The 25736-nt window shown below is 39.0% G+C and overlaps 1 protein-coding gene across 5 annotated transcripts in view; it reads left to right on the top strand.

The window, feature by feature from the left end:
• The window catches only part of cnot2 (CCR4-NOT transcription complex, subunit 2), a 145050-nt gene that overhangs the window by 55311 nt on the left and 64003 nt on the right, over positions 1-25736 (top strand). For all 5 annotated transcript variants that reach the window (XM_072551693.1, XM_072551692.1, XM_072551691.1 and 2 more), the window contains 2 exons: positions 7321-7443; positions 25250-25319. In XM_072551693.1, coding sequence (XP_072407794.1) covers positions 7333-7443; positions 25250-25319 — 181 coding nt within the window. In that variant the 5' untranslated portion in view covers positions 7321-7332. The remainder of the gene's footprint in view (positions 1-7320; positions 7444-25249; positions 25320-25736) is intronic.

The raw sequence follows: 25736 nt of genomic DNA, 5'->3' as shown, positions 1-25736 counted from the left end.
TGGAAGAGTTAGGAAGAATGGGCGGCATGGTGGCACAGTGGTCAGCACTGCTGCCTCACAGTGACAGAGACCCGGGTTCAATTCCCGCCTCAGGCAACTGTCTGTGTGTAGTTTGCACATTCTCCCCGTGTCAGCATAGGTTTCCTCCAGGTGTAGCTTAGGTGAATTGGCCATGCTAAATTGCCTGTAGTGTTAGGTGAAGGGGTAAATGTAAGGGAATGGGTCTGAGTGGGTTGCTGTTCGGAGGGTCGGTGTGGACTTGTTGAACCAAAGGGCCTGTTTTCACACTAAGTAATCTAATCTAATCTAAACAAGCCTGGTTGGATATTGTTGTGGAACAAAATTAGAAAATACAAAAATGAGTGTTCTGAGAAAGGGTCAGTTAACCCAATCTGATTTCTCTCCACAGATGCTGCCAGACCTGCTGAGCTTTTCCAGCAATTTCTGTTTGTTTCTGATTTACAGCATTCACAATTCTTTAATGGATATTGTTGTGGATCGTGGGAAGAACATATGGGGGGGATGCAAAGAAAGATTGGGCTAGAGAAACAGAAACTGTGCAGTCATTCAGAAGGTTGCTGGATGTGCAGGAATAAAATTGTTTTTGTGTTAATGATAATGAAATTGGGCACCCAACTTGAGGTGAAATAGGATCATGGCAGTATATAGGCTGATTTATTTTGAGTGCATGACTGGCCATGGAAGCAATGGTAAAGGGTCAAAGATAGTGGCTACAATATTCCCAATGGTTACTCATTAAAATTTAATGTTAATTAAGTTGAGACCTGTTTAGACATGCAATGATAAACAGACTTTACCAAATTAAGAGTATGGATGAGTTGGGATATATATTATAATTTTAAGTGAGTGCAATAAAGGAGGTGGGCTGAACACTGGAAAATAATATTAGAAGCTGCATGTTAAAATTGGAAGCTAGGAACTATTCAATTAGATTTGAGATGAAGGAGCAGGAATTAAGTTGTGCACTGTAGAATACTTATGATTTGGAGATGTCGGTGTTGGACTTGGGAGTACAAAGTTAAAAATCACACAACACCAGGTTATAGTCCAACAGGTTTAATTGGAAGCACACTAGCTTTTGGAGCAACGCTCCTTCATCACCTGCTGTGTGATTTTTAACGTAGAATACTTAGGTTTAGGGCAGCATGGTGGGTCAGTGGTTGGTGCTGCTGCCACACAGCACCAGGGATTGAACCCAGGGACCTGGGTTCAATTCCAACCTTGGGTGACTGTGTGGAGTTTGCACGTGCTCCTGGTATCTTCGTGGCATTCCTCCAGGCGCTCCGGTTTCCTCCCACAATCCAAAGATGTGCAAGTTAGGTAAATTGGCCATGCTCAGTTGCCCATAGTGTCCAGGGATGTGTAGGTTGGATGCATTAGTCAGGAGTAAATATTGGATAGTAGAGTAATGGGTCGGTGTGGACGTCTGGGCCGAAGGGCCTGTTTCTACACTGTAGGGATTTGATGATTCTATGATTGCAGATATGTAAATTTGAAATGACAAGACCGTACATTGTAGTTGGCATGGATTAAAAAAACTGGTTGACTATGCAATGATTTGAAAGTTTTGAGAATGAGTATGGTGACTGATCAGGAGCTCAGTTTACTATCCAGTAAAATTCTTATCACAGTAAGGACAAAGTGTTTCTTCTGTCAGAGAGGTTGGTAACCAGATGATAAAGATTTAGTTGGTAAAATGGCCAGAGGCAAGATGAGAACATGTTTCAAGCAGCAAGTTCTTATAATTTGTGACGTACTGCCTTAAAGTGTGATGGGAGCTGATTCAATAGTAACTTTCAAAAAGAATTGAATAAACTGTGATCTGGTAGCTGTAGTTTTTTTTTGTGCAAACACTTGTAAAAGTTTTGCATCTGTGTTTGGCCCGATTGTTCAATAGTCACAGACAATGTGGAGAAAAGTACAACTATTATAACATTTGCTTTGGCTGGATGCCAAATTTAAAGGGAAATAGCTTTCAAAATATCTTGACCTGCGAAGTAGATTAACTACAGATTACTAGGTGAGTATTATTGTGGTAGGTATAAGTTAAAGCAGGTTTGTAGAGGAGATTTCTTCAGCCCACCAAGGTGACCATTTTAACTATGATTTGGATTGAGCTGCTTCAGTTATGCTTTCCTGCCCACCTGCATCCTGCCCCAGTTCCTTTAGCTGCGTAAAACAGAGTCTGGTGCAGTACTATTGTTGTCAAATGTAGTTAAGTGCTGTATTGAGGAAGAATGGTTAAGTTGAATAAAAACATCAAAGTTTTTTTGAATTTCTTGACCGTAACATACATTGTTGTGAATGCGATACAGTAAGACAACGTAAATTAATTTGCTTTAATTTGTAACTTTATTTTGAAACAGCTTATTTTTTTGCCCTGAAATTACTGACCTTTTTAATTGACTGGCTCTTGGGTATAGTGACAGAAAATCTGTTATATTTTTCTCTGAATTATTTTTGCTGCCTTAAGATGTATCTTCAGCAATTATTGAGTGTCTCAGTTACCATTAGTTCACTGCTGGGGGTAGACAGTCGCCTGGCTGTCTAAGATGCATCTAATTTTTTGGTTTCTAATTTCCTTTTGTGATTTGAATTTGAGCTATCCTGTAATCGCATTTCTGGTAGCAGTAATCGATTCCCTTGAAAATCAGGGAAGAATTTCAGGCCAATAATAACAGGAAGGTGAATTTGAATAATGTATGGCTAAGGATTTAGTTTTTCTTGTTATTAACCTGTTAATTAGCATGTCTTATTTTACAGTCTTGTATCATTTGAAATTTGAGCAAAGAGTTAACTAACTTTTTCATGGAAAAAGGGAAATCTTCCAGAAAATAAGCACATCTTTACAATGAAAGATAATCTGGCAGTGTTAGCCCACTGTTATGATGTCTGTGGACACCAATCACGTTTAAAAGAATTACATTTCTAGTTAATTAGCTGAAAGAATTACTGAAGATTTCACTTGGTTGAATATTTTGTGTAGCAAGTAACTGAAATAACACTTATCTGAGTATTCATTTCTTCCTCTTAGGCAACTTTAAATTGTAGAAAGTAAAATTTCCTTTTTAATCACACACTGAACTATGGGATGTCTAGCCCTTTTACCAAATGGGGTATGGGTTTTTCCCAGATTCCACTGGATTCTTGTTTCCCTATTTTGCTGAGCAGTAATTTCAACAGACAATCTTTTGGTGCTTTGCCCAGTTTTTATAGTAATTCTTAAATGCGCAAACAGCAATGAGGTCTGTTGTAATGATTCTTCCACCTTGCCAAACAGGAATGAGTCTCCTAGAATCCTTGGATGGACTGAAAGATATTTCTTTTTCGATACAGTTGGCATCCCTCTTGCAACAAGCTGAAATAGCTCACAAAGCCAAGCAGCCTCTTCTCCTTGCTGACCACACAACTGCTGTCTGTTCATGATATTCATTCATTTATAGGAAAGTCTGTAACCTCATCTCAAAAGTGACTTCCTCTGTCCTTATCACAATGCTGTGTGTAACATATATTATTACAGCTTTGTGTCTAGATTGAAACCACTTCCCTTCTTTGTAAAAGTAAAAGGATAATACACCTATACCATCTTTCTGGTTCTTTGGGAGATTGAGTTCCTCATTTTGATAAACTCAAACTGTGAATATTGTTTCCCCCAGTAAAAAATATACATTGAAGTAATTGAAGCTTTCCTTTGATTTCTCACAGTCAAATCACTAGAACTTGCTGTATAACAGATTACATAATTCCCTTCACTTGTCTAAATTTAAAATAATATAAACAAAATAATCTTGTGGACCTCATGAGTGATGCTGTGCAGTGTTAGTTCCGTGCACCAGCTATCATATAAAAAAAATTCTGCTACCTTTAATGCTTTTGGACAGAAGTAGTATTAGCATGATGGTCTCCAAGAAAGATGGCATCCATGAGCTTTTGCCATTCTGCTGTTTCCTTGTGCCTATGTCAAAAAGCTGTTTTGAAATTTATTCTCATCTTATTCCGTGGTAGAATACAAACTGAATTGTCCTAAGTTTTCCCATAATATTTGTTATGGGATCTTAAGAGTCTCGATCCTTGCTGAAGATCAGTTGGAATCCTGTTTGAGTTCAGAGACATTTGATGATCTCTTCAGATGTAGTCATGGCCTTTTTTTATTTTCTCAGCCAACCAATCTAGATTTTAATGCATGTGTCAAAGAAAAGCGCTTTCATTTTGCAGCAAAGCATGATCAGATGCTGAATGATTTCTGTGGTACTTCATCTCAATTTTAAAAAATTCCAACTTCTGCTGATTTTTTTTTGGGTAATGTTTGAGCTGTAATTTCTCGTTTCATTTGGATGTAGTCGTTCAGAGTAGTTCCATATGTCCCTTCCTAACAGCTGTCAGTGTACCTACACCAGATGGGCTGCAGCAGTTCAAAAGGGCGCTCTCCATTTCCTTCTCAAAGACCATTAGAGTTTGGCCTTGCCTGTGATACTCACATTCCATGAAAGAACAAGAACAAAAACAAAAGGTGTCCTCTTCCCTAATCAACCACAAAAAGGCTATAAAACTGGATTACTTATTACCTTTTGATTAACTTTGGTTCTGTTAGTTGCTATTCCTCCTGGCATTCATTTAGTTTCAGTACAGATATAAGTTGTTTTCCAGTGCACGAAATTGTAGTTGTCCTGTGCTGGTTACCCAGTATATGTTGAATGTTGATTGATAAATTAATTATGCAAAACTTAATTCAGCAATTAGTTTATTAGATCAGTAGAATTCTGTTGATAGTGTCCCTTTTGTACCTTTTATAACCTTACCCTCAAAGGTTTATAGTTTTATGTAATATAACCAACTGTTTTCTGCGTGTGTGTGTTCCAAATTTTGCCTTCTAATCTATGGAATTGTGTGAAGAATAGTTTGATATGTGATTTAGTTGAAGATTCTGGTCAAATTTTCCTTCAATATTAAGGGAAATAATTACCAAAATAGTAGACCTGTGGTATGGGTATTGAAAATATACTTTGAAACATTAACTTCAGCTCGAATTTGCACCCTTACTTCCCTTGGAGATGGTTGGCATATGGGCAGAGGTGTGTGTAAATTGTGCACCAGGAAGTTGAACTGTGCCCATATCCTATCGGCTTCTGCTGGGATTTTACTTGCAGCATGGGAGTATTAATTGCTTGCATGCATGAAAACCAAATAGAGCTGGTCAAAAATCTCCTCATGCTACCATTGATATTTTACTCTTGATTGGAGATGGCCAAGTCACATGGGCTGATGAGGGATGAACCAGCCACTCAGGAACTAAAATTGGGCCCCACCAAGATAGTTACCCCTCTCTCTCAAGGGCAACTTACAATAAACCTGACTTCTGAACCCCTTCGCTATGGCACTCCAGACATGCCTACATGTGATCATGCAATCTCTGATATTGTGAAAAGCCATTTGACCCGTTGGATCCACATCAATCCCCTGAAGACCGACCCACCACCTGACCCTGTCTTTGTAACCCTGCATTTCCCATGGCTAATCCACCCAGCCTGCACATCCCTGGACACCATAGGCAATTTAGTGTGGCCAAACCACCTAACCTGCAAAGGAACCACCTGAAGGAAACCCACATGAACACGAGAATGTGGAAACTCTACACAGTCACCCAAGAGTTGAGTTGAACCTGGGTCATTGGCATTGTGAGGCAGCAGTGCTAACCACTGAGCCACCCGTGCCATCCCATGTTGGGTCCATGGAGTCTGTCTTTTTCAGGACTGCTCGAAATGGGCACTGCTGCGGCTTTACTGGCTTGACACCTCTCTGAGGTGGGACTTCATTCTAGATGGATTGGAGGTTCCACCTTAAGTCAGTTAATGGTCTAATAGCCACAAAATGACTATAGGGCAACTCAAACAAGCAGAGGATTGCTTACCCGCGCATCCACCTACCCCCAACTTGTCAGTAGGATGCAAGGCTATCCTTTCAGTAGAAAAGTCCAGCCTCTGTTTCCCTCTTCCGTGATGCAGCCTAGACTTCTGAGTATTTGTAGCATTTTCTGTTGTAATTTTTGGACAAAATGAACTTGACTATTTGAGAAAATAGTATTCCTTGTGTTCATGAATTTTTGTACATTTATGCTTCATATTGTAAGCTTGCTGATCATTATTGTTTTTTTTGTTGTAAGAGCATGTACGTTAGTTTTTTTTATATACCAATGGAAATGAGAGTGGTGTGACTTTTACCTCCCACTTGTGATGGGTTGGGAAATGGTAAAACTTCTTTTGTGCAGCAGAAGGGCAATACAGAGTTTCCTCTCGAATGCTTGGATGATTTTTAATAATTGGAAATACCTCATGAGCAAAAATGTGGTTCAAAACAAGTTGGCATAATGCTTTCACCTTTTAAAACTGGCAGGCCTTTGTAGGAGCTGTTCAGCGATTGAGGTTTTCCTGTTTAATGATGAACTGTTCAGGGTAATGGTGCCCCCAAAATTGCTTCCTTTACCTTCTCAGTCACCTGTAATCTTATTGGCTTAACAAATACCTAGAAGCAAATCTAATTTAACATTTGAACAGGTATTATACTTTTCATATTTCCATTGTCGTGCCATTGAATGTCTGAAATAATCCATTATTTCACTAAAATAATCAATAATTCACTAAAATAATCCATTCAAAGGATTGTCATTTACCATGGCAGCAAGCAGTCTACTCCGGTGAAATGTATTGGATTGTATCTGAACTCTTAAAATTCATCAAACATTGAGGTTGTCTGAAAATCAAAATACTTACACGTGTTCTTGAAATTTCAATTACTGTTGCATATTCCTGCATTTAATTTGCCATTCAGTAATTCTGCAAATGGGGCAAAGGCATATTCAAGCTTTAGAATTTGATTATTTGTGTTCAAAGTCTATCTTTTGCATGGATTTTTAATTTATTGCTATAGTGTTGTTGTTAGGGTTTGACTCAAGTATAATGGTAAGAATAAGTAATTCTGTAGGCATATTTGTCACAGCATGTTCAGAAACCAGACTCATTGAGTCAAATCTGTTTTGTTTTCAGTTTGAGAACTTGTAATATTCTTTTTCCTTTGCATTTTAAGTTGTATCTTGAGAGAGAATTTTCACTGTGGAACACTAGAGCTAAATATGACATAAAGACTTTAAGACAGTTAAACGTATCATTGTCAAGAAGTTTACTGGAATAGCTTGAAAGCACTTTAGATGGAAATATAATATTTTTTTTCTCTAGACTTTTTGTTTGAATACAAATGATAATGACAAAAATATCTGAAGGAAAAAATGCTTTGTTTTTGCAATAGGTGACAAACAGCATGTTTGGTGCTGCGAGAAAGAAGTTTGTAGAGGGAGTGGAGAGTGATTACCATGATGAAAGTCTGTATTACAGCCAGTCTTCAATGTTCCCACATCGAACAGAAAAAGATGTAAGTATATTTTTATACATCTAGAAATAAATGCTTGCAGTGAACAATTCAAAGAATATCAACAAAATTGTAGCATTATTGTATTTGAATATCTATTAAGCTGGGACTTCCTTTATTGATTGTGAAATTACACTCCATTCTACATGGGAAAACACAGAATTAGACACCATGTTTGGTTCTGTCTTAAGATCTGAATGTTGCATGATGTGTGATGTAATTGAAAAGATCCCATAAGAGAGTGATATAATGCTTATTTATTTGATTCTTAAAGTATTACCAGTGACAGTTATAACTGGACTACATCTTTTCAATCTTTAAATACATTAGTAGATTTTCTGTATTCATTGCACTAACAACTTAATGAACTTGAGTTTCTGTAGTACTTTTTTTTCCTGTCAGGTGCAGTTGAGCTTCAGTATGCATTTTTGATTCGCTAAATAAAAACCTAAAGAACTGCAGATGCTGTAAATCAGAAATGAAAACATAAGTTGCTGGAAAAGCTCAGCAGGTCTGGCATCATCAGTGCAGAGAAATCAAAGTTAATGTTCAGAGTCACCAGTCCTGAAACGTTAACTTTGATTTCTCTTGACAGATGCTGCCTGACCTGCTGAGTTTTTCAAGCACTTTTCTGTTTTTGTTGTATTTATGACTTGTGTGTTTTTTTTTACTGAAAAACACCAGTTTTTCTGTATTTGTCAGGGTATAGTTACCCTTCTGTGAATAAAGCAAATTCCTACTGCTACTGTCCCGTCCTTGCTGCTCTGCTGTTGTTAATTAATCTGTGTTTCCAGAAGGAGAAACAATGGTCTACTGGTTTTATGCTCGATTATTAATACAGAAACTCAGTTAATTTTCTAGGGTCCTGGGTTTGAATCCCAGCACAGCAGATGGCAGAATTTGAATCCACCAATGACCATAAAACCACTGTCAATTGTCAGAAAAGCCATCTGGCTCACTAATGTCCTCACCTGGTCTGCATGTGACTCTAGACCACATAGTAATGTGGTTTTCTAGCAAGTTACTCAGTTGTATCAATCGCTATGAAATAAAAAAAAGAAATGAAACCAGATAAACCACCCCACATTGACCTAGGCACCAGAAAAGACAATGGCAGAAACAGCCCTGTCGACCCTTCAAAGTCTTTGTTACTAACATCTGGGGGCAAGTTCCAAAATTGGAGAAGTGTCTTGCAGACTAATCAAACAATAGCCTGACATGGGCATAATCCTGGCAATGTCAGGTAATGTCCCAGACACACTGTTACTATCCCTGAATATGTCCTGTCCCACTGGCCGTACAGGCCTGACCGAGGTGGCAGCACAATAAATATGGTCAGGAGGGAGTTGCCCTCAGAGTCTTCAAAGTTGACTCTGGACTCCATGAAGTCTCATGGCTTCAGGTTAAACATGGGCAAGGAAACCTCCTGCTGATTACCATATACAGTCCTCCCCCATTAGCTGCTAGACTGGGTCTGTGGCAGGTTTTTTCTATTTAAAAAATATACCTTATTCATGAAATATCTTTGTATACATACAAAGCAGTTTGATTCTGTACAGTAGCATATGAAGAAAACAAGCAAACGTCAGAGTTTGATTCTATCCAGCCAACAAACCAAAGACATCTTTTATTTGTACAAGATTATATTTACATTTATTTGAGGCACCAACAGAGTTTGATAACTGAACAGACCCCCATGGGTGGTAAGGGAACCAACAAGAGGGAAAAGCGTACTTGATTTCATCCTTACCAATCTTCAGCTGCATTTGCATCTGTACATGATAGGACCGGTAAGAAAAATTGCCGCACAGTCCTTGCAGAGGCAAAATTCAGCCTTCCATTGTGTTGTTTTGGACCAGACCAAACCCCCTCAAAATATATTAAGAAGACATTCTAGACTGTAATTTTTTCTTCTTTTAAAGGCAAGTGCCAGGCATTGCAGTATGGATGCAATTGGATAGGTCAAACTACCAAATTTGAAGCAAAATGCACTTTATTCATACACTATAGTCACAATTACACACAAAGTAAGATCAAAACGAAGGAGTTGGCTTCACTGTAATTATCAAAATGCTTAATAAAATATATTAACTACTGATTAACTGTCCCAAATATAGTAATATTCTATAACTACACCCTGGGCAAAGGCAAACTCAGAAAAATAGGTTGTCGCTCATTCAATTCCACTGTCCAGTAGGAAACACATCAAGGGAAAATTCAGAGCGAGAGTAGCAGGGAGAAATGTACTATAGCTTCCAGACCTAGTTTCAAGACCCCAGCAATTGCTATTACTAAAACTAAATATCCTGGTTCTGCGGGAGCCTGACCCCACCAATTCAGCTGTTTGTGTTCCAATTTTTTAAAAAAATCTCAAGGTTTCACAAACTGTTTACTCTAGTGGCTATGAATAGACCACTCAACACCTCTCTATTGGCATTTCTTCATTAAAAAATAGTCAAGGCAAAATAAATCTCTTAAAACCATAGTATTGTCACAGTGTTGTATAGTACTATCACCGTGCTAAATGGGATAGACTTTGAACAGATCTGACACTTCAAGACTGGACATACATGAGAGAATGAGAGCCATCCACAGCAGCAGAATTGTACTCCAGCTCAATTTGCAACTTCATGGCCTGGCATATTCCCCACTTAACCATTACCGCCAAACCAGGTGATCAGCTCTGATTCAATGGAGAGTACTGGAGGGCATGCCAGGAGCAGCGCCAGGTGTACATTAAAATGAGATATCAATCTATGAGCCACCAACAGAACTGTTTGTATGCCGAACAGCATAAGCAGCAAGTAATAGAGCTAAGTGATGACCCACCAATAGATCAGATCTCAGCTCTGCAGTCCTGCCACATCCAGCCATGAATGGTAGTGGACAATTAAACAACTCCATGATGGAAGAGCCCAATATGTGTCAGTGCAAAAGATAAGGCTGAAGCATTCCCAGCAGTCTTCAGTCAGAAATGCTGAATGAATGATTCATCGCCGCCTCCTCCAGTGGTCCCCATCGTTAGAGACCAGACTTCAGCTAATGCCATTCATTCCTCATGATATCAAGAAATGGCTGGAGGCACTGGACACAGCAAAGGCTATGGGCCCTGATAACATTCCAGCAATAATACTGAAGGCTTGTGCTCCAGAACTTGCCACTCCATTAGTCAAGCTCTCCAGTACAGTTTTAGCACTGGCATTTAGCCAACAAGGTGGAAGATTGCCCAGATATGTCCTAAACACACAACACAGCACAAATTCAACTCGGCCAATTACCAGCTCATCAGTTTAATCTCGATCATCAATAACAAGATGGAAGGTGCTCAGCAATAACCTGCTTCGTGATGCCCAGTTTCACTCTGCTCCTGACCACATTTGGCATGCTTGAACCAAGGCTATAAAGAGTTGAATTCCATTGGTGTGGTGAGAGTAAAGTTCTTGACATCAAGATCACATTCAACCCAGTGTGGCACCGAGAAACTGTAGTAAAACTGGAGTCAATGGGTATCAAGGGGTAAATTCTCTGCTGATTGGAGTCATACCTGAAACATAAGATTGTTGTGGTTGCTGGATTCGGACATTTCATTAGGAGTTCCTTAGGGCCAATCATCTTCAACTGCTTCATCAATAACCTTCCCAATGTCATCAAGTCAGAAATGGGGATGTTCGCTGATGATTGCACAATGTTCAGCACCATTCATGACTCCTCAGATGCTGAAGCAGTTCATGGTCAAATGCCACAAAATCTGGGCAATATCCAGGCTTTGGCTAACAAGACAAGTAACATTCACGCCACCTAAATGCCAGGCAATGACTTTCTCCAATAAGAGGCCACTAACCACCATCCTTTGACATTCAATGGTGTTATCATCGCTGAATCCCCTTTTATCAACTTCCTTAGGATTACTGTTGACCATAAACCCAATTGAACTCACCACATGAAACAAATAGCTGGTCAGAGGCAATTGCAAGTAATATTGTGACAAGTAACTTACCACCTGACTCCCCAAAGGCTGTCTGTCATCTAAAGATGGAATGATCATGATTGATTACTCCCCGTTTGTCTGGATGAATGCAGCTCCAGCAATACTGAAGAAGCTTGACATCAGCCAGGACAAAGCAGCCTGCTTGATTGGTACCACTTTCACAAATATCCACTCCCCCCTCCAGTGGCGCTCAGTAGCAGCAGTATTTGCTATCTAAAGGATGCACTGAAGAAATTCATCAAAGATCCTCAGTCAGTACCTTCCAAACTCATTACCACTTCCATTTAAAAGGATAGGGGCAGTCAATACATGGAACACCACCACCTGCAAGTTCCCCTCCAAGCCCCTCACCACCTCAACTTGGGAATATATCACCATTCTTTCACTCTTGCTGGGTCAAAATCCTGGAATTCCCTCCCTGATGACATTGTGGGTGAACCCACTGCATGTGGACTACAACGGTTCAAGAAAGCAGCTCACCACCATCATCTTAAGGGCATCTAAGGATGGACCTTAAGATTGCAGGCCAGCCTGCGATGCCCACATCTCATGAATGAATTTTAAAAAAGCAAATATGTTGAGCAGACTTTCAAAGTATGACCACGTATCTCTAATCAGTTAATTGTGCCGTGAACAGCATCATCCTGATGTTCATCTTTGAGTTGCTCTCCTTTGCAAATTGGAAAAAAGGCTAAATCTTCAATTTTTAATTCCTAATTCCCAATTCCCCCTCCAGTTAAACCTTTAAAAAGTTACTCAATGGCTGTCATTCCTTCAGTTTGTTACCTTGTTTCCTTCATATTCTTTGCTGGATCCTGCCCTTGCACCAATTTTCATTCCATTTCTGATATGTTACCAACCTGTCTCTTTATATTGCTGAAAATGTGTTGCTGGAAAAGCGCAGCAGATCAGGCAGCATCCGAGGAACAGGAGAATCGACGTTTCGGGCATCAGCCATTCCAGAAGAAGGGCTGATGCCCGAAACGTCGATTCTCCTGTTCCTTGGATGCTGCCTGACCTGCTGCGCTTTTCCAGCAACACATTTTCAGCTCTGATCTCCAGCATCTGCAGTCCTCACTTTCTCCTGTGTCTTTATATTACATAGCTGAAAGCATTTTCCATTTTATTCTCATGTCCAGACTCCGGAATGTTTTCTAAGCTGTTTTCTTTGAGCTCCACCCAACATAATCTGGAATCGCTCCACATTGTTGTCTGCATTCCTGTTCAATTAACTCCCCTATTTTACGGATTTCCAGTACAGTAATTTTGATATTCCCATTCTGATGATTTAAAGCCATGCACAATTTATACAAGTTCACTTCAATGGCTTTCTTTGTTCTTTGATTCCTATCCATGCTACTGTTGTATGTGGGCCCCCTAGTGACAGCTGTGAAGTGGTAAATTGTACACAGTAGATGCAAAAACTAATTGTTGTGTAATGAATGAAGCATGTTGTAATGGAGTTTTAACATGCCACTGCAGATTGGAATCAGCACACTAGTCCATATCAAAATAATTTACTGAGTGTTTTACAATATGTAAACATGTATGAGGTAGCAAGCTGTTGAATATATAAATTTGAAACCTGGAAGTGGGTTTGGCAAACATAAGCAGATAAATTTCAATATGTAGAAAGTGCAAGGTTGCCTACTTTTGATTTGTCAAGGACAGAATAGATTACTTTCTCTACAATGATGAACTGAGAGTCATAGAGATATACAGCACGGAAATAGACCCTTCAGTCCAACTCATTCATGCTGCCTAGATTGCCTAAATTAATTTAGTCCTGTTTGCCAGCACTTGGCCCATATCCCTCTAAACCCTTCCATTTCATGTACCCATCCAGATGCCCTTTAAATCTTGTAATTGTACCAGCCTCCCCCACCTCCTCTGGCAACTCATTCCATACACCCACCACCCTTTGCATGAAAAGCTTGCCACTTATGTCCATTTTAAATCTTTCCCCTCTTACCCTAAACCTATGCTCTCTCGTTTTGGACTGCCCCAACCCAGGGAAAAGACCTTGTCTATTTACCCTATCCATGCCATGTAGGTTGATAAACCTCTGTAAGGTCACCCCTCCGCCTCCGACACTTCAGGGAAAACAGCCCCAGCCTGTGTATATATAGCATAAATTTGCATTTATGTACTCGTTTTTTTGATTATTGGACATCTCAAAGCATCTCACTGGCAAGGACATACTTTTCAAAATGTTATAACAGGAAAGATAGCAAATCCTGCAATCAGCAATATGATAATAACCACAAATCATCTCTTTGTGGTGTTAATTGAGTGTTAAATATTATGGGCAAGAATTGATGCAATTTTGGTAGCTCTGAATGAAGCATTCATCTTCTATTTAGGACATTTTTTGAGGTCATAGATTTTTGAGATTTGTGAAAATCTAATATGCAGGAAAAGCTAATAGAATGCTGGTCATTATCTCAAAGGAATATAAAAGGTGAGAAAGTGGTTTTCCAATTTTCCGTTACTGCATCAAACCAAAATGTTCAGAACTGCAAACTTCAAAAAAAAAGCTGTTGGATTGCTACAGCATAGACTCACCAGAGTGATGCTGGCGATTAATCAAGGTATTTCAAGTAAAGATTTTGCTTTTTTTAATGCATTCATTCACATTGCTGGCTGAGCCAATCAGCATTTGTTACCCATTCCTGGTTACTCTTGAGAAAGTGGGATGAGCTTCCTCCTTGAGCTGCTGCAGTCTGTTTGCAATAGGTAGATCCTCAGTCCTATTCCAGGATTTTGACCCAGTGGCAGTGAAGAAATGGTGGTGGTGTTCCCATGTATTGTGCTGCCCTTGTCTGCCTTGATGATAGTGGGTTTGGAAGGTTCTATCCCAGGAGCCTTGATGAATTTCTGCAGTGCATCTTGTATATGGTACATAGTGCTGCTACTGAGCATTGGTGGTGGAAGGAGTGGATGTTTGTGGATGTGGGGCTAATCACGCTGGCTGCTTTGTCATTGATGGTGTTAAGCTTCTTGTTGGAGCAGCATTCATCCAGGCAAGTGAAGAGTATTTCGTCACACTGCTGACTTATGTCTTGTAAATGTTAGACAGGCTCTGAGGAGTCAGATGAGATACTTGCAAGATTGCTAGCAAGGGGCATGGATAGGGTAATTGGACAAGGTCTTTTCCCTTGGTTGGGGGAGTCCAGAACTAGAGGGCATAGATTTAGGGTGAGAGAGGAAAGTTTTAAAAGGGACCTAAGGGGCAACTTTTTCACGCAGAAGGTGGTGCATGTATGGAATTAGCTGCCAGGGGAAGTGGTGGAGGCTGGTACAATGACAACATCTAAAAGACATCTGGATATGTATATGAATAGGAAATATTTAGAGGGATATGGACCAAATGCTGGTAAATAGGACTAGATTAATTTAGAATATCAAGTCAGCATGATTGAGTTGGACCGAAGGGTCTGTTTCCTTGCTGTACATCTCTACAACTCTATATGTCCTACTCCTGGAGCCACTGTTTTTATATGGTTAGTCCAGTGGTAACCTCAGAATGTTGATAGTGGGGAATTCAGTAATGGTAATGCCATTTTAATGTTGACAATGGTTAGATTCTCTCTTGTTGGAGAGGGCATTGCACGGTGCTTGAGTGATATGAATATTACTTGCCACAAGCCTTTGACAGTGTTGATATTCCCTCTCCTGGGGGTGTGCAAAGTGTTGGAGAATAATCTTAAAATTAGAGTTGTGCTATTCAGTAATGAAATCAGGAGGTGTGTTTTAAGTCCGCGTAGTGAAAATCTGAAACTCTTTCCCACTAATCACCATGCATGCTGGGCCAATTGAAATTTTCAACTTATTTATTACTTCAGGCTGTTGAGGGACACAGCAAAGATTGGTTTGAGTCATAGGGTCATACAGCGTGAAAACAGACCCTTCAATTGAACTAGTCCATGCTGACCATGTTCACAAACTAAACTAGTCCCACCTGCTTGCACTTGCCCCATATCCCTCCAAACCTTTCCTATTCACACATTTATCCAAATGTCTTTTAAATATTGTAACTGTACCTGCATCCTTCACCTTTGTCTGGCTGTTCATTCCACACATGAACCACTCCCTGTGTTTAAAAAAAAAGTTGGCCATTGTGTCCTTTTTAAACCTTTCTCCTCTCACTTTAAAAATATGCCCCCAAATTTTGAACTCTTCCATCCTGGGAAGAAGACCCTTGTCATTTCATCTTATCTATGCCGTTCTTAGAATCCCAACAGTGTAGGAGCAGACCATCCAGTTCGAGTCCACTCCGACCCTCTGAAGAGCATCCCACGCAGACTAACCCTTACCCTTCCCCATAACTCCTACATTCACCATGGCTGATCCACTTAACCTCCATATCCCTTGACACTATGGGCAGTTTAGCATGGCCAATATACCAACCTGCACATATTTGGACTGTGGGAGGAAACCGGAGCAACCGGAAGAAACCCATGCAGACATGGGGAGAATGTGCAAATTCCACACAGTTTCCCGAAGCTAGAATTGAACCTGGGTTCCTGGTGCTGTGAGGCAGCACTGTTAACCACTCTGCTGCTGCGTCATGATTTTATTAAAATCAATAAGGTTACTCCTCAATCTCCAACGTTCCAGTGGAAAAACATCCCAGCCTTTCCAGTCTATTTTTATATCTCCAAGTTCTCCATTCCTGATAAATCTTTTCTGAACCCTCTCCAGTTTAATAATATCCTTCCCATAACAGGGTGACTAGAACTGCACAGTACTCCAGTTGAGGCTTTGCCAATGTCTTGTACAACCTCAACATGGCATCCCAATTCCTATACTCAGAGGTCTGAGCAATGAAGGCAAATGTGCTAAACACCTTAACTACCCTGTCTACCTGCGATGCATATTTCAAAAAGAATTCTGTACCTGAATTCCTAGGTCTCTTTGGTCTACAACACTACCCAAAGCCCAACCTTTAATTGTATAAGTTCTGTCCTTGTTTGTATTGCCAAAATGTAATACCTCACATTTATCCAAATTAATTCCATCTGCCACTCCTCAGCCCATTGATCCAATTCATCAAAATTTCTTTATAATCTTAGATGACCTGCTTCACTGTCCACTATGCCACCAATTTTGGTGTCATCTGCAAACTTACTACTCATGCCTCCTATACTCTCATCCAAATCAATTATATAAATGACCATCAAAAGTGGACCCAGCATCGATCCCTGTGGAACACCACTGGTCACAGGTCTCCGGTCCAAAAAACTATCCTCCACCATCTTTTATCTCCACCATAAAGCCAATTTTTTAAATCCAATTGGCAAGCTCACCCTGAATCCCATGTGATTTAACTTTACTAATTAATTTACCATGTGGAACCTTGTCAAAGGCTTTACACAACTTAATACAACAGTGGATCACCCTGAAAAGCTGAACGGCTGATCCTTTTCCTGTGTTCCATTGTAAGGCACAAGAATCCTTTGCTTCAAACATCCTTACAAAGAGTTTTTAATGTAAAAGTTGCTCTTAAAGCAACAGTTTTTGTTTCAACAACTGTAAGACCAGCTTCTTTTAACATGTTCACAGGAATTTTATAAAACAAAATACCACACCAAGTCACATGAGATATTGACCCAAATCTTCTAGTCAGAATTGGCACCCCTTTTGCTGATACCAGTTAAGCAAATAAATTGCCTACCTTTTTTCCGTTTTTTTTTGTAATGGCCATTTTTCCTATGTGGAATCCATCCAAACCCGGCACAGGATACTTCAAAGGATGCAGCACGTAGAATCCATGCAGAAGTCATGTTCCCCCTTTTATAGCCAGAGATAAATTTTAAGTGTATCTCAAATGAGGAAAGTGAGCTAGGTAGGAAGAGGGGTGTTCATCCTTCAGGCACTCTGCCTGTATTCCTGATCAAGGGCTTTTGCCCATAACATCGATTTTACTGCTCGGATGCTGCCTGAACTGCTGTACTTTTCCAGCACCTCTAATCCAGAGGGGTGTTGGAGCATATTCCAGAGATTGAAGCTTAGGTTATTGAACTGTTGGAAGTAAAATTGTAATTGCCCAAGAGACCAGATTGAGAGGAGCATAGAGACCCTAAAGAGTCAAAGGTTGGTGGAGATAGGGTGTATTAAGGCCATGGAGGGATTTGAACTCGTGGATGACGTTCTCAAAATCAAGCCGTTGTTTATGCAGAAACCGTTGCAGGTGAGGTCGTAGAGGAACAGGGCATGTTAAGACATGGATAACCTCAAGTTTACTGAGGGTAGAATGTGGGAGGCCAGATCAGGGGTTACGCTAGAATTACCAAGTTTAGAGGTAGCAAAGGCTTGAATAAGGGTTTGAGTGGCAGATGAGCTGAGAAATGGGTAGTCAGGTAATGTTATGGAGATTGAAGTGAGTGATCTTATTGGTAGCATGATTTGGAGGAAGCTTCTCTCAGGACCATGTATGATACCAAGGTTGCAAATAGACTGACTTTGTCCCAGACTGTTGTGAGAACAAGAGATGGAATAGGTAGCTCAGGAATAGTGTTGAAGCAGACTGTGAAAACAGCGACTTCAGTCTTCCCAATATTCAATTGGAGGCAGATATATTTAGCTCTCCTTTGTTTTCAAGGTGATGTACTAGAAGATAGGAAGCACTTTTCTTTGATCAATTCCTGTTGATAATCATAAATCTGACTCTTATGGCATTTTAAACCTCCTAAAGTATTCACAGATGACTGTGACATGCTAGTTGCAGGGATTATGTGAAAATAGTGAAGATCCAAGGTATACAAGCCTTAATGAAAAAGAGCAAAGATATAGTAGTTGCCACTTGAATTCATTTGTCTATTTTAAAATGTAGGCTTGATGTAAATCATTTATGTTTGTTTTGGAAAGTTTTGAGCCTTTTGTTAAACTCTAGCTATTATACTGAACTTCATTTGACTCTTACAAAAATCCCTTCATGACTTGTGGTTTTTATTGCAGGAAGAAGGTGCCTCCTGATTTCTGAATGGCATAGCTATAATTTTAAGATTATGCTCCCTTGATCTGCATTCCTCCTACCCTGCCAAATTCAATCATTATTTAAAATACCTTGACAATTATCACATTGCTGTTTGTAGGAGTTTGCTGTGCAAAAATTAGTTACCGCGTTTCTGATATTTCAAGAGTTAGTGCACTTCAAAGGAATGCATATTGATCAGTGAGCGCTTTGAGACATCCAGTGGCTGTGAAATGTATAAAATACATAGATGTACGATTTTACTTGTCTTTCTTTCGTGATACACTGGAAGGTGGGATCTTTTTCCTTGTAACTTTAAATTCTTGATACATTCTGCAATTATAACCTTTTCAATGATGGGATCATAGTAAAATGTTTCCAAAATTGCTTACTGCGTGAAATATGAGTTTATGTTTGACCTACAGGATGCTTGATGAAGAATGATTGGCCAATCATTAAGTGTTGGACATAAGTTGAGCTTTGCAGCTTCATGTATATCTTTTGGGTCCAGCATACAAGCCTGTCTGTTTCCATTGATTGCTGTTCAACATATGCTGCATTGTATTTTTATTACCATTTGATGTACTGTGTGGCATTGTCCTGTAAATAATGAGTCTTATTATTTATGTACATATTTATATTAGTATAAATGGTATTATATTCTGCTTTCTAAAATACATCAATGTTTAAAATAGTTTGTCCCTTTACTGAGCAGCTTAATCATTTTGTTAAGGCTTGTTTAAACACCAACAGAAAGAGATGTGATGTTGTGCAGCAGCATATGGAAACGTGTTAAGTGGGTTTCCTCCCTGCCTTTGGTGAAAATAATATATAGACTCGGAAACTGAAAAAGGATAGTGGGGAATTCATCCATTTAGTATTGTTTAGTGATGTTTACACATGGAAAATTCATAAATTTTAATTGAATGTTGGTTTCTGGTTGTGTCTGGTATTTTTATGGATATTATGGGGTTGACAGAGCCTGTGGTGAACTCATTACAGATGCAGCACTAAGCATTTTTCGCAATCCTGTTGGCTGTATTCAGTTTTGATATTGTCAGTGGAGCAAATGATAGCTGATTATTGGGTTTTATGTTTTAAGATGTTGCACTAAAAACCTTGACTTTGCATAGTTCTTCAAGAAAATTTGTTTCAGTACAGTGTTTCTTTTTGACATTCTTTGTGAATGCCATATTGTTGACAAGGTGGTAATAGTAAGAATTTTGAAATTTTTAATTTTTAGCTCTGTTATAGATAACCAAGTAACTGCATGTGAATATCTTTGTGCTGCAACCCACTTTTAAGTTCATTTGTTTCCCCATCACTGTATTCCTTTGTTTCTGAGTGGATCTATGGATCTTCAGAGTGGAAATCTGTGGTCTTTCTTATTTACAAGATCTCCAGAAAACATATGGAAGCTATTTAAAAAGTGGACATGAATGAAGTTAAGTAGAGTCTGCAAATACATAGCACCTATTTAGCTGCAAGTTAAGCAGCTTATTTTAGGTCTGAAGCAATATTGTATTGAGAGAAAGTAATTTGCCCTGACTTCTCTAAGTCAATCTATGAGAAAATAGGTAAAATGGCACGGTACAATGACAAAACAAACAACAGAAGAATAACAGTCTGGAAAGCAGAAGATAACATTGTTTTTCAAAAAAAAGCACAAACTGAGAATGGAGTAGGAAATCAAAGTGGGAACTATCACTTGTTTAATTACACTTTAAGTATCGATTTAATAAAAGGTCAGGAAACAAATAAAAGAAATGAGAGGAAGTATGGAAATGTTGTTATTTCAGTATTTGGTGTATTTGTGCTCATGTGTGCTAAAGAATACGCTTGTAGGAGGGGGCAGAAAGCCTGAAACATAGAACCTCATTTTACAAAATAACCTGGACTGAAACTTGTTCAGTGAAGTGAAAATTTGCTAGCTTTGGAGTTCAAGGCAGAAACTCTCTAAACTTTTGTAATACCTCCAGAAAATCTCAATTTACCTGTGGCTTTGCAAATCTAGTGACTGGTCTGGCTCTGTATAATGATATGTTTGTTATGCCAGTACTGTTTGGAATTCAGCTGTTGAATGGCTAAACCTGTTGCTTTTGTTCTCTGGTGAGTAGATGAGAAAACCAAATTAAATGCAATTAATAAATAGCTTAACTTTTCTTAACTCCATTAACTAAAATCTACATAGTTTTTATGAATTTTTGTCTTAATCAGCAGCAAAGAAGAAATTGCACTGCTATTTTGAAGGTAGGAAATCTTATCAGATTCAGCAGTAAGGGACATGATCCAAAAGCCTATTTTATACTTCATTTTTGAAAGAGGATGTGTTTTTTGAATCAGTGTCGCAAGTTAAGCTACTTGTAGAAATTGCCCCATTATTCCATCAATTCAGGATAGTTTATATCAGGCCAAAATATGTTGAATTTTTGTTTTGCACTGTTTCCTATGTTGTCAAAAAGACTGACAACTAACAGTGGATGTCAGCCTTGTTAATTTTAGTTTAATAGGCACTGTGCTTATGCCCATGTTGCTGCGGCCTTTTTATTTCCTGCCTGTAGCTCAGACATCAGTAGAAGACCATTCAATAGATTTCCAGTTTTAGAAACAGCCAACTTTTCTTCCACAATGATTAAAATGAAATGCATATATTTGGGTCCAAGCATGTTGATCACTGAATTTTCTCGATCTTGGGCGACTCTGATAGTTCATGTTTTAATTTCAAAACAGCTAGCTTATTGTTCTCTGCCTCAGCATAGAGGACTAATAAATTGCATGTGAGTAGGACATCAAACATAGCTTTTTAATGCATCTTGTGCAGTGTTGAAGTTCCTTTCATTGCCACATTGCATCAAGTTTCATGGTAACCCTTTATAAAGATGCCTCTATAATTATGAGTTTGGAATGCATACTTTAAAAATACAAAAACCAGAAAGAGGTTCATAGCTCTAAACTTCCACCTAAATCACCCTGAAACAGCTTATTCTTTATCTTTTGAGCTTGGTTAAAATTAAGGCTGGAGGTTATTTATTTCCAAGATAATGAAGTCAATAACTTATCTGTAACAGGTTTTTAACAAGATCTATCAGTCAGTTTTTTTTAAATAAACACAGTTGAGGTTTATTATAAAAACAAAAATTATTTAATAACGATATAATCTTTGAGATACTATCAGTAATATAGAAGTATAAATGTTTATTCCTCTAGATATCCCCAAAACACTTCCTTTTCCATGGAGATTAGTGCTCTGGAAATAAAACAAATTTGCCAATGGGTTATTCTTGAAGGCAGAAAGATAAATTGAATGCTCTCAAGTCTGTTGCCTTGTTCTGACTTGTGTGATCATCACTACTCACACATGGTCGCATTGTTCAGTGGTTAGCACCGCTACCAGGGATCCAGGTTCAATTCCATCCTTGGACAACTGACTGTTTGGAGTTTGTATATTCTCCCTCTATCTGTATGGGTTTCCTCCAGGTGCTTTGGCTTTCTCCAACAGTCCAAAGATGTACAGGTTAAGTGGATTGGCCATGCCAAATTGCCCATTGTGTCCAGGGATGTGCAAGCGAGGTGAAGTAGCCATTGGAAATGCGGGGTTCCAGGGCTAGGATGGGTCTGGCTGGGATGCTCTTTGAAGAGTCAGTGTGGACTCGATGGGGCAAAAGGCCTGCTTTCACACTATAGGCATTCTGGGGTGGTTTTCGCTGAAGTCTGGCAGATACAGCTTGCTCAGGATATTAAAGATTATTTCAAGATTATATTGGTCTTTCAAAGAACATGAGAGTTTCACCCTAAACTCTAAGTGGGTTTCTTCTCAGAAATGGGAGACATCCATTTGGAAACTTGTTCTTAACAAGCCTTCCTCCAGCTCAGCTTGTTCTTAGCAAATTTTCTCCCAGTTCTGCTTATTCTATGCAGGCCTTTCTCTGGAAGACAATGAGCAAGGTGAAAGGGGTCTCTTTCAGGATGTCAGTTGGTGACTAGTGGAATTTTGCATGGGTCAATGTTGGAACCACGACTATTCACATTATACATTAATGATCGGGATGAAGGAACTGAGGGCATTGTTGCTAAGTTTACAATGTCACAAAGGTAAGTGGAGAGGCAAGGATGCTGCAGAAGAACTTGGATAAGTTAGGATAGTGGACAAAGAAGTGGCAGATGGAATTTGATGTGTGCAAGTGTGAGATTGTGCACTTTGATCAGAAGAATAGAGATGTAGACTATTTTCTAAATGGGAAAGGCTTCATAAATCTGAAGGCACTTGGGAGTCTTAGTTCAGGATTCGCTTAAGGTTAACATACATGTTCACTTGGCAGTTAGGAAGGCAAATGTGATGTTAGCATTTAATTCATAAGGGCTAGAATACATGAGCAAAAATGTACTGCTAACACTGTATAAGACTGTGGTCTGACCACATTTGGAATGTTGTGAGTAGTATTTGGGCCCCATGTCTAAGGAACAATATGCTAGCAATTGGAGGGGGTTCTAAAGGAGGTTTACAAGAATGATCCTAGGAATGAAGGGCTTGTCTTAGGAGGAAAGGGTGAGGTCTCTGGGTCTGTACTTGATGTAGTTTAGAAGGATGGGGATGATCTTATTGAAACTTAGAGAATGCTGAGAGGTCTGAATAGAGCAGAGACCGAGAAGGTGTCTCCACTAGTGGGAGAGACTGGGACCCAAGGGCACAGCCTCCGAATGAAGAGACGACCCTTTGGAACTGAGATGAGGAGAAACTTCCTCACCCAGAGGGTGGTTAATCTGTGAAACTCTTGCCTCAGAAAGTTGTGGAAGCGAAGTCATTGAGTATGTTTAAGACAGGGATAGATAAGTTCTCACGTAGTAAGGGGATCAAGATTCTATGGAGAAGATTCGAGAATGGGGTTGAGAAACATATATCAGCCATGATCAAGTGGTGGAGCAGACTCAATGGACTGAAGGATCTAATTCTGCTCTGATATCTTAGTCTTATGGTCCTTCTCAGCTTGTTCTCTGAAGGCTTCCCCTCAATGCATCTTGTCATTAACGGGCTTTGCTCCAAGTCAGTTACCAGTTAAGAATGTTCAAAATGACTCCAGCTGGGGGTCCACGGCAAAGCAACCATGATTTACCAGAAGCCCATCTCCAGTGTCCATAGTAAGTAATAATCACTTTTAAAGAATCCATTCCAGATATTTCCACAAAACCTAAAACCAATCCACTTTCTACAAATTCTTCAAAACTTAAGTTTTCTAAGTAACATTGAATATGAAGCCTTGTCATAACTTAAAATAAATCAAAGTGTACGAGTCCAGGAACACAATTCTGATTCCTTCATGTTGCTGAAGAAGCAGGGCAAAACAATAGTATTGAGTGACAAATCTTGAATCCAAACAAAATGTACAATAGTGATGAAAAAAGAACCTTGAACTGTGGAGATTTGGGCTGGTATTATTCAGGAATAAAACAAACATACATTTAAGTAGTAAATATTACAAAATGTCCCAAAGTACTTTTATACAGTGGATTACTTTGAAGATGCAGATCATCTCGTTTTGTAGGCAAAATTTGCATATAATAAACTTGGGCAAATTTCACTGCTAAATATTGGTTTTGTAATGTTGGTTGACCAGAAACAATATCCACATTCCAGGAGATCTGCATTCTTTGTCAAATGGAATCATAGAAAAGACAGTTGAGGTAGTAATTTACTACACTGGCTGAACTACTGCATTTCCAATATCTTGTCCTGTACTGCTGCAAATTGTAAATCTATATGGTGAACTTTTATGGTATGATTTGAGCGACAACCTTCTGATTCAAATTCATTGGTTAACATAATACTTTACCCACAGACTATTTTGATGTGACCCTGTTTTAAAACTGAAAAGTAACACGACCCCAATGCAAGCAATAAAGTACACCAGTATAGTAAGATTCAGTATATAATTCTTAATTTGTCAAGTTTTACATTTCTTCTGTGTTTCCATATTTAAATGATTTTAATGTTGATCTGTGAAAAATCCTTACTTTTAAAGTATTTTGTTGGAAGTTATTTTATGTACTCCTTCCATTTCAGCCAAGCTGCCTGTATACCCTAGATACAGAAGACTCTGTGAAACCCCTCTCTCCACCACCACACACTATAAATTGTCCCTCCACTTATCCTTCATTTATATACAGATGTGCATGTACTCACACAATAATTAGCATACCTTGTTCTTCTGTTCACCTCGCTACCAAACCCTTATGTGCATGCACTTTAATCAACCCCTCTCATTCAGTGATGTTAGCCTGAGGTAAGGAGTCTGTACTAAATCCTGGTCCAGTTTAATGACTTACCAGCTTTGTCTACATTCAGTCAGCCACTGAGTTATGCTTGTCTGATTCTGGCTTGTGTGTAGTCAATGTACAGACCCTGACTTGGCTGCAAGAACTGCTTGGCGGTAATAAGAGCATTTTGGATTCATTGTTCATGCTTACTAGATGATAGTATCAATGCATTAGGTCCAGGACTGTCCGGGTAGAACTTCTGGATTAGGTATTTGGAGGATGTGATCTCAATTTGGGAACCATTGGGTTAATAGTTAAAATCTCAGTTCAAAAATTCGTTTATACAATTTTCTGAATTTTCATTAACGGGGCGACAAATCCATTTAATTCTTAACATTTATAATTACACACCTGTGGAATTCCATCTTTTTGACTTGACAATTTTTGATTCTTTCATTTTCTTTCTGGCTAAGTTGGGTTTATAAGCTTGTGTACTATGGATCTGTGTAAATTATTAAGTCCATTTCTTTGATCCACTAATGGAAACTTTGGATGATTTGTTTGTTTCTGACTGTATATGCTTTTTTCCCTAGATGCTGGCATCTCCATCACCATCAACATCAGGGCAGTTATCTCAGTTTGGTGCAAGTTTATATGGGCAAAGTAAGTTTTTTCTGTTGTTGAAGTGTTGCGTTTAGAGTAATAGCTGTTAAACAAACCATTATCTCAACACACAATAGGCAGCAGTTATTTACTGTATTGACTTAATAATTTCAAAAGTGCTGGTTTTGTCAGTAGAGTTGCTGAAACCTAAACATGATATCGTAAGCTGTCTTCCAGTTGTTGATAATACAATACTTGAATATTGCTGAAAGAAAACACCGACTTGGTCAAAGCGTTTTTGTCTTGCACTCATCAGAATAGACACGAGAATACCAATGTAAGGAAATGCAAAATAAATCTCTTAAAATTCATTACTGTATGAGAAGTGTGCTGACTGATTAGCAAGTAGACTCTGGTACAGATGTTTCCAAGAAGAATGAAGATGATGACTGGCAGTTAACTATCAAATTTTGTTTA

Source organism: Chiloscyllium punctatum, chromosome 32, assembly GCF_047496795.1.
Source record: "Chiloscyllium punctatum isolate Juve2018m chromosome 32, sChiPun1.3, whole genome shotgun sequence".
NCBI classification, from domain to species: domain Eukaryota; kingdom Metazoa; phylum Chordata; class Chondrichthyes; order Orectolobiformes; family Hemiscylliidae; genus Chiloscyllium; species Chiloscyllium punctatum.
The sequence above is the reverse complement of the archived record's forward strand: the minus strand, read 5'-3'. Positions and strand labels throughout refer to the sequence as shown.